Genomic DNA, 10231 nt, shown 5'->3' with positions numbered 1-10231 from the left:
CACATTAGGTTTCCACCAATGCATACACTCCACTACGGCATCAATTCACACGAAGCAGAGCAGCAGTATGATTTGTCCGTATTTCAATGACAAAGTGCCTCGCTTGTGATATAATAAAGTGAAATTAATTTCAGCTTCCCTCCCACTTTTACACAACATTCGAAATCACGGTTGTAGAAAACTGGCAAAAAAACCCCAAAAAACATCCCGTTTAAAGCAACAACTACAAGAATTGCACGTAAAAGAAAAATGTGCAAGAATACAGCGAGGGCTGTGGTGGAACGGTTCACATAAAAACAAGTTATTGTTTAGTCTATTTTTTGCGGTGGAAGGTTTTGCAACAAAGTATTATTGACTTAAGGGGGATGAAAGCTTATATGCCAGCCACATTTTTTATTTTTATTTTTTTCAGATTTTAGGTTGTAAAATAAAAAAAACTGGGTGTCGTTTTTCACTCCATTTTACAAGTAAACTCTTCTCCATTGGCTGACCGTACAAAATATTTACTGTTTATCTTAAAGTCATGGGAGAATCAAGAATTTTACGATTTAGATTCAAAGATTGATTACATATTCATAACCCAAGACTGTCTGGTGGGGGGTTGGTTAGGAGCATGAGATCAAGCTGTTAGTTCGGCTCTGACAGTAAACACTGCAGCTCTCCGCCTCTTGGTGTGCTCTGTGTCACATTACCATCTCACAGATGTTTGTATCCGATAACAAAAGCTTCTGTCTTTGATTTTGTTTGAAAAAAAAAAAAAAAAAGGAAGGAAAAAAAGTCAGGTTTGTTTGGGTGGGAGAACCTTTCAGCACCACACTGAAACAGACAGCTCCTCACATGCTACTTGGTGTCTTAAAACCCTTCAGCACCTGGACTTAGTGGACAGCTCCCCGCAGCGTGACCATTTGTAGGCGTGTTTCTGTCCAATAAGTGGCTTCATATCAACAGGATGATCCACAGATTATCTCTGACAGGGGAAATGTCTTGTTATTCTGACTCAGTGGACATAGGCTGACAGCCACTCAGCTGTTTGTTTATTCAGCTGCACCACGATGAGCTCCATCCTCCCTCGTGACTCACGCTTTTTTTTTTTTTTGGCTTTGTGCAACAGTGACGTCACATGCCTAACCTTACATGCAACGTCTTTTCCCCAGAGGGTCATGCTGACTTATTGGTGAACTTTCTGGCTCTATTTTCTGTGATGGACAGTTTTTAGAGTGAACTGATAAAGACGTTGGATGTCCCGTCTTTGGATTTAAAGAGATCTAACTGAGGCATAATGTGCCAATTTACTGTCCATTTTAGAGGTCCAAGATGTTTTATCTAGACAGTGTTCAGTTGATGCAGAAACTAAAGAAAAATTATTTAGTCTTAATCTTTTGTCTTCATTAGAGATTGACTGATTTTTCTAGCCTTACCGTCTCCTAAAATTAAATCTTAGCACAGTGTATTCAATTCAATTCAGCTTAGTAACTGTTTATTAACACCAAATAGATGTAGTAATAGCGCTCATTATCTAATTATCTTCAAAGAGCGTCCATAGATGGCTACAGTTGTGGGCAGGATTGGATTGTATCATAATTACTCTTGTGTTTGTTGCATATTTCAACATTTTCAATGGATTATTATTTGATCTTAATATATAAGCCTGTCGGGAAATGCAAATTAAAATAAGTTTAAAAAAAGTGAAAATTATGTCTTGTCCATATACAAACAACAGTTTATTATTTTCATATAATTACAAACTTCAGGGTTTTTATTTATTTTATTTGTAAACCAGGAAGTGAAAGGAAAGCGTATAGGAAAGCCCATCCCTGTGATGTAACACGGTGACGGTATCATTATGCCGTGGGGAGGCTTACCAGGGAATCCTGGTCAGGGTTTGAAGGAAGATGGATGGAGACAATTAGAGAGAGATCCTAGAAGAAAAGCTGTTAGAGACCGCAAAGAAACTTGAGACTGGAGCAAACTTTTCCCCCTGCCTGCAGGACAGAATGAGACTAAACATACAGCAACTAAATGGTTCAGATCAAGGTGTATTCATGTGTTTAAAAAGGACCAGTCAAAGTATGGACCTAATCAAACCAACAATCTATAGCAGAATTCGACAACTGAGATCTCTCAGTTGCAGAGAGAGCAGAAATCAAATCAATTGTAACAATTATATTTCCTGCCACTTCCAGACTAAATGCAGCAGAGCTGAAACTTTAAGGCTCCTTAATAACTGGGGGTTGATTCTGTGCCAGTATCAACCCCTGGCACAGAGGTTGTATTAAACTAAAGTATTAAAACATTGCTGAATATGGAAATGGACTGTTTGTATTTGACTGTGTGTCAGCATTTATTACAGCCCCCCCAAAAACACAAATATGACTCCATTATCAAATAAGCTACTTCAATAGAAGCAGTGAGATTGTACCGCTGAATCACTCGCTGTAATTGCATTTAATTAGTTTCAAATACATTTATATTTATTATTGCACTCATAAAAATGACACTGGAAACCCCCCCCCAAAAAAGAAATCAATGCCATATTCCTTTTTATTAGAACATCTCTAAAAGTCAATTGATTTGACTTTGGTGTGCAACTATCAGCAATTTATTTTTATCAGAATAAATCATGATACTTAGTAAAAAAAAATGTTTAAATACCTGATAAACAATACAGTAATTGAGCCATTCCTAGTTCTAAAATATATAAGTGTTGTGAAATAAGAAGAAATTATACTTTTTTATTTTGTAAATAAAGTAGGCATTTTTGTCATTTTCAGTGTGTTTTTTTTTTTTTAACTTTTTTTTGCCTTTAGAGATTTAATTATTTCCAACGATGCTGGACTTATTTTATTTAGTTTGTAAACAGATAGCCCTGTTTTCTACTGACACGTAACAGAAAACCTGACTTTTGGCTCTTTAGATATTTTGGTGCCAATGCACACCTTTTTTCTCATGGTGGTTAAACACCTTTGCAAACTAACTGGACATTTCCTACTACTACTTTACTCGTTTAAAGTCCAGCCTTACAAATCCTGGGACTAAACTTCAGAGTTTGCCGTTTCATATTGAGAGGATGCAGTTTATCCCCTCAGCTCACATTGCGACATTCAGCTCTGTCCCTTTCTGCTCCACATAGAAAAGAAGAGGAGCTGGACTCTAAAGATGCCATCATCCTCCACCAGTTCTCCCGGCCCAAATCTGGGGCCCCTTCCCTCTCCCCCTTCTGCCTTAAACTGGAGACCTACCTCCGTATGGCCGACCTGCCCTACCAGGTACGATCAGTAAAAATAACAACCATAAAATAGGAACAAGGTAAAAAAAAAAAAAAAAAATCCCAGCTCTCCTTCTTGAACTAGAGGCCTAACTATTTCTGCTTTGACTGTTACCGTCTGCCCTCCCCCCTTGTCTGCTCTGTCAACTTTCTAATCTCCCCGAATCGCGTCGGATCTCCTCCAGAACTACTTTGACGGGAGGCTGTCGCCGCAGGGAAAGATGCCGTGGATCGAGTACAACCAGGAGCAGGTCTACGGCACCGAGTTCATCATCGAGTTTCTGGAGGAGAGGCTGGGCGTGAGCCTGAACAAGAGCCTGACGCCGCAGGAGAGGGCCTTGTCTCGCGCAATCACCAAAATGGTGGAAGAACACTTTTACTGGTGAGAATGGATCTCAATAGTAGTCATTCCATTAGACGTGATCGGATTTTGCCGCCTCGCTACTCCGAGGGATGCGTTTTACGACGCTTGCTTGGCACATAATAGTCTTAATGAAATGCGGCGACGTTTCTGGCCATAAAGCGGCAAAATGTCCAAAGAACTAGAAGTTGTGGTCTGTTAGTCTTTGGCCCAAAGACAGAATGACCTTAAATGTTTTCTCGTTGCTGAACAAAGGCGCTTGTTTGTGTCCCAGGACTATGGCTTACTGCCAGTGGGTGGACAACCTGGAGGAGACTCAGAAGATGCTGTCGGTGAGCGGACCATTGAGCGACCTGCTCAAGTGGATCCTGAGTCACCTGACGGGCGGGATCGTTAAGAGGGAAATGTACGGCCACGGGATTGGACGGTTCTCTAAGGAAGAGGTCTACAGCCTCATGGAGAAGGACATGCGAACCTTGGCCACTTTGCTAGGTAACATTTTGATTACCAGATGGTTTCTATTGTTACTTTTCAGGTCTGACTTATTTTAAAAGCGTTCCAAGTTCGTTGTGCAGCAAAGTAATTGAGCAGGTAACTCAAACAGCTCAACACTGACCTCTGGTGGTATTTTCTTTCTTGTTTTTTATGTTTATGGTCTGTTGTTTAATCAGTGTGTTTGTTTGGATGGGATCCAGAGTCCCTGTCTGATGTAACATCTGCTGAGCATCACCACAGCCGCTGCTCCGTATATGAACCCAAATGGCAATGAGCTAAATCCTCTCTGCATTTTATTGTTATTTTGGTGGCGACATATTTCCTTCTGTTTGCCCCACTCAGGTGATAAGAAGTACATCATGGGCTCCAAGCTTTCAGCAGTAGACGCTACGGTGTTTGGCCACCTGGCTCCGGCCATGTGGACTCTACCAGGATCCCGACCGGAGCGGCTCATCAAAGGTGAGGCTGCAAGAAGAAGAAATGGATGTTTCTGACTAAATACAAAAAAAAACCGAATCTTCTCTTGTGTAAACTAATGAATAAATGTGACTTAACAACACACAGTTGCACAGCAAAATTAGAAATGCAGTCAACATTAAAAAGAGAAGCGGCACATTTCAGATCTTAAAACTGTGTAAGCAGCAGTGGTAATAAATAAATGCTCCTCAAAGAGCACAATAAGTGGTAGTAAAGTGGCATAAAGTGCTTCAGTAAGAAGTTGCTTGTGCATTTGCGTTATTGTTCAGTGGTTTGATGGCCCATAGAAGAAAGATGTTTTCAGTGTGTTTGTTCTTCTTCTTATCCTCTAACGGCGCCATCGAGAGGGCAAACAGCGTGTCCTCAACAAACATCGTATCAGAGTTACCAGCTGCTGCAACTGTGCCAACAACAAAATCCGATGTAATGCAGGGCAAAAAATGTAAACAGAAGTGGTGAAATAATCTAGTCGCTGGAGTAATTTCCTCCTAAATGAAAAGACAAGACAGAAACCGGTGACAGCAAAGCCGGAGGTGCAGCAAGTACTTATTGGCAAACTGCTGATCGTCTTCTACACGTCACAGCAGCCTCTTAAATTCTCCACTCATATAGACTGAGCGCCAAGGCTGCGAAACTGTAGTGTTTTTCTTCAGAAGAGAGCATCCGGACCTTTCTAAAACCTCTTAAAACCTGATAGTAGAATCTGTTGCAGTCTGATCAAATCAGCCTCGAGCAGAGCGAAACATTGCGGTAGCTGTGTGATAGATTTGTTTCAATATGCCCTGCCTTAAAAGATACAAAATCGTTTTGGCATAATTTCTCCGCATTACGCTCTTTAAAGCCTGGAAACGAAATGCGGCTTTCCTTCGAGCTGCTCTGGAGGAAAAGCTACAAATCAATGATTGATTGTCCTCGTCTCACTGAGCTCTTTGTCCCTCTCGCAGGCGAGCTCATCAACCTGGCCATGTACTGCGAGCGCATCCGCCGGCGCTTCTGGCCCGAGTGGTTCGTGGACCTGGAGGACTTCCGCTACGACCTCGCCGCCGAGCTCAGCGACACGCCCTCCAAGCTCCCGGACCTGGGCCTCTACTCTCGCACAGACACTTCCCAGGAGACGATTTACTCGCACACCTCTCCGCTTTCCCATCTCTCCCACCTCTCGCACACTCCCACCCCTCAGGAGCCCCCGTCGCCCGTCAGCGACCCCACGGGCCACTCCCTCTACGACTCCGACATGGACACCGAGTGCTCTGAAATAGATCAGCTCAAGTGTTGATGAGAGACGGCACGCACTCGTAGGCACGCACACCCACAGGGGGGAGGGTGGGGAGGGGGGAGAGGTAGGAGGGTTCCCCCCTACCTCTTTGGGGGGAACCCTCCCCCCCAAAGAGGTAGGGTTCACCTACCTCTTTGAACAAGATTCCGTGTGTTGGTGCGGAGAAGAAAGAGGTTTCCCTGCAAATCTCCAGTGGAGGAAGAAAGCAGCCAACAACAACAACAACAACAACAGCAACAGCAAAAAAAAGCAACAGGTTGCAAAGTTGAAAGGAGTAAATGACGCGGCTGCTGCTGAGAAGCTCCTCCAGGTTCTCCACGTCGTCGGCAGGCAGTAACACCTTTTACACACTCGGCATCTCGGTGATCATGGCAGCTACATGTGCGTGCGCGCGCGCGCGCGCCCACGGCGTTTCCTCGTAGCAACGTGCGCCGCCATTCAGCCGTGTGCGTGTTTTCCACCGACTGGTCCCCGAACGCCTCTCGGTGACGTCACGTCAACGCCTGCAGCTACACGCCAGACTGAATCCAAGCCGTTCAGTGTAAATATTCCTAGGAATCAAAGTAAATCAATGGATAGAATACGGAATTATATTATGCATATGAAGTGTGTAGATAATCTGAAATCCGAAACTTATTTCCGTTGTTGTACAATGTAAATATTGTTAGTGTTTCTCCTTTAAACTCCGGTTTACGGTGGTCCTCGGTCAGCAAGAAGACCCCCTGAAAACGTCTGTCCTGCGTCTCATCTGCTTTCGCTACATGGATCGAAGTAACACCTGCAGTCACATCTAGAAGTGTAGAATGTATCCCAAATAGGAATTTAAAATCTGTGCAGATGTCGTCTGTCGTTTCTGTACATCTTGTTTCCAAAGAGCCAGACCGACTTATTATTTTTCAAAGTGGTTTCGATCAATGCCTGACAAATTACTCTCCTTTCAAAGTTTGCTAAGCCCCTTAGCTTTGTGTTGTGCTTCATTAAGGCATAAAACAAACCATGTTCAGGATTTACACACAGGCTTAAAATTTATTCAACTTATTTTAGGACTTTTGCTGCATGTCTTTGCCATTCTCACTCTGCCCACTTGTTGCCTGGGTGACTGTCAATAAAGGCCTCTAGTGCCAAAGAAAATCTTAAAAACACAATAAAAAAAAACATAGTTTGTTCCAATTTCCTCACCCAAAACTTTGAAAATCAGAAAACAGCTGCATAAATCTAAAACAAATTCTGAAAGTCTTTCATTATTTCTTCGTCGTTTGAAGAAATAATGACAGAGACTACGTCGAAAGATGACAAAAAACAAGTCTGCCTCTTTGTTGTTGACAAATCATTAGCAAAATGATGAATGGTTTTATACTTTTACACATTGTGTTTTTACTTTGGCCACAGCTTTGGCTAAAAGAAACATCTCAGATGCATTCAGGCATTAAGAGCGTATTAAACAATCTTAAAAAAAAAAAAAGACTAAATTTTCACGTGTCGAATTAAAGCGCATGGCTGGTTCGTGCCCACAAAACTATGCCTCTATGACGTTGTGTTGATTTTTCTTTTTTTTTTTTAGCTACAGAGAGATGAAGCCCCGGCTGGTTTGTGGTGTTGTTTTGGATCTGCAGCATGAAGGTGTAGGGTTTATGTGTGTTTGTCACTCAACAAATGCTCAAACTGCACCAGCAGGGGCGTCTGAAAAGCTGCGTCAGATGGAAAAGTATTTAGATTTCTTTCCATTATTACACGTGGGTTCACTTTGTCTTTGTTGCCTTTGAATGGCGATACGTTGCTTCAGGTTCAGCAGATGTGAGCTTTATTCATCGTCCCTGAATCAAAAGAAAAAAGAAAAAAAAAACTTTGCAGAAACAGCTTTTTTTGCTGCAATCAAAGCTGCAAGTCTTTCTCCATCTAAAGATTTGGAGATTTCTGACCATTCGTCTTTGCGAAGTAGCTCAAGCTCTTACTGCATGGCTAATTGTATCTACAGATTCTCCCACCTGAGCTTTGAAAATCTGAACCTCCTCCAGAGTTACCTCTCTTGGTTACTAGTCCTGGTGGATTTGAAATTGCGTTGTGATGTTTTCATTCTGTGAGATGCTGATACTCGGGATATCCTTTTCTGACCTAACCCCGCTTTAGACGTTTCCACGACTTCCTCCATGACTTGCCAGCTGTGTTCCTTGGTCTTTCATCGTGCCGTTTGTTCACTAATGCTCTCTGACAAAAAACCTCTGAGGCCTTTGTAGAACAGCTGGATTTGGTTAAATGACACACAAAGACTTCTGATGTCAGATGCACTGGGTTTTATTCATGGGGAATCCACACCACACGTTGCGGATGTTGAGTTGTTAAAGTTTTGGAAAATATGCACTACTTTCTGTTGTTCTGTCACTTAAATCCCAACAGCATGCACTGAGGTCTGTCTGTAGACTTAACATGACTAAACGTGAAGAGGGTCTTGCTGCGTTTTGCAAGAAAATACAGAATTGCTGGACTAAACTCAAAGAAGACAGAAATGCCTTCATGAGTTACAGTATGGGAGAGACCTTGAAGTAGAATCTTAGTGATGTAATTAAGTAGTGAAAAATGCTAACTTTTTTTTTTTAATGTTTTATCTTAATATTTCTCTCCTGCATGATTTTGCCTTTTGGCTCTACAAAGTTCAGGTTTGCTCTATTGTTTACAACAGTGCCAATATATGCTTTCAATATTTTTTTTATATTAGTTCTTTTTATATATGTTGACTATATTATAGATTATTTTACCGATGCTGGTTTATTTAATGTACTTGTTTTGTTCTTGTTTTCATGTTCTCATGTTTTGACAGTGTTTCTTACGTTTACATGTTGCTCTCAGAATAATGCGTTGAGCTGTGTATCTGTGCAATAATGTACATTCTCCTTTGACCTGCAGACATAAAAAACAAACAAAAAAACTGGGCAAACATTTTTGTGCTTCCCACTTTTTGCCATGACTGCATGTTCAACCCAGTTTTCAGGTGATTCTCTGTAAGTCCTGCATGAAGTTCAAACTTTCCCCTCCTTCCTTTCGGGACGACGGGAGGTTTCCGACCAAACTGCAGAAACACCGGCTTAACTCTCCTGTTTGGTCGCTTTCCCCCAGTTTGTAGACTCTAGGTGCTGCCTCACATCGTCTATCCGTGTTTGTGCAACGGACTTGTGAAATATCATCTGACTGTAAATAAGAGAGAGTTTAAATTAAAAAAAAATCTAATTAAAACGCCAACATGGCCTACGAGAAAATGCAGTGTAAGATTTTCTGAATGTACCACAACTAGAGATAAACGGCTGTATGAAAATTGATTCATTTCAATATTTCATTAAAAATAGCTGTGATTTTTTTTTTCTTTTTCCCCCTTTGGTGTGTCCTTGTTATTTACTGACTTGGTATTGATCAATATTCCAGAGAAGCGTCACCTGCCTTAAAAGAAAAAAAAAAAAGAAGGAATATGTGCATCACAGCAGCCAAGGTTTTGAGGTGTTTCTCTCTGGTCCAGCTCTGAAAACATTATTTACCCCTAAAAGGAATTTCTGTTTTTTTTTTTCTTTGTTTTGAAAATGTTTCACATCACATTTGTGAATTATCTCCTATGTGTTTTGGTTATGGAGCAGGATAATGATCCAAAGCAAACCAGCAACTCCACCCTCTGAATGACTAAAACAAACAAGCAAAAATACAAGATTTTGGAGTGGCCTAGTTAAAGTTAAAGGCTAAACTTTGATCTTATTAAAATGCTGTGGTGTGACATTGAGCTGATACTCAAGTGATCTTGCAGTGGGCCAATATTCCTCTACTGCGATGTAAAAAAAAACGTATTTCCAGTTTTCACAGATGCTTTATAACATCTGACACCAGCAGTTATCAGGTGTAGGGGTTGATTATTTTTCACATTGTGCCAGATTGTTGTGGACACATATAGCCTCTATAAATTAAACTTCACATTTACTCAGGTTGTTATTTTCTAATATAAACTTTTTTGGATGATCTGAATAAACCTGTCAGAGGGCAAACACTTGTTCATGGCACCTTATGCTTCTGTCCGTTAATCTTGCCCCACTGTGTTTGCCCTGTGACGGTGCTAAACCCGTCCAACGTTGCTGACGGATTAACTCTTTGCCCTTATCTTTGTCCAGGAGCTCCAGAGAAACAGACAAAAAGGAGCACAGAATGTGAAAAAAAGCAAGTTGTGGAGGCACGGCAAAGGAGCAAGGGAAAAAAACGGCAGCAAACAAATGAGCGATGTTTGATGGCTCTGGCCCATCATGCAGCTATTGTGCAAAAAAAAAAAAAAAAGAATCCCAGCAAAGTCTGCTTTACAGAGGCAGGAGAAAACAAACGAGGACCGACA

The 10231-nt window shown here is 41.5% G+C and overlaps 1 protein-coding gene across 1 annotated transcript in view; it reads left to right on the top strand.

The window, feature by feature from the left end:
• The window catches only part of faxca (failed axon connections homolog, metaxin like GST domain containing a), a 10143-nt gene extending 908 nt beyond the window's left edge, over positions 1-9235 (top strand). Inside the window, exons 2-6 of the mRNA XM_008398040.2 lie at positions 3131-3266; positions 3451-3647; positions 3901-4118; positions 4464-4580; positions 5543-9235. Of these exons, the coding sequence (XP_008396262.1) occupies positions 3131-3266; positions 3451-3647; positions 3901-4118; positions 4464-4580; positions 5543-5874 (1000 nt within the window). The 3' untranslated portion in view covers positions 5875-9235. The remainder of the gene's footprint in view (positions 1-3130; positions 3267-3450; positions 3648-3900; positions 4119-4463; positions 4581-5542) is intronic.
• The last annotated feature ends 996 nt before the right edge of the window (positions 9236-10231 follow it).

This window comes from Poecilia reticulata, linkage group LG21 (assembly GCF_000633615.1).
Source record: "Poecilia reticulata strain Guanapo linkage group LG21, Guppy_female_1.0+MT, whole genome shotgun sequence".
NCBI lineage: Eukaryota > Metazoa > Chordata > Actinopteri > Cyprinodontiformes > Poeciliidae > Poecilia > Poecilia reticulata.
The sequence above is the reverse complement of the archived record's forward strand: the minus strand, read 5'-3'. Positions and strand labels throughout refer to the sequence as shown.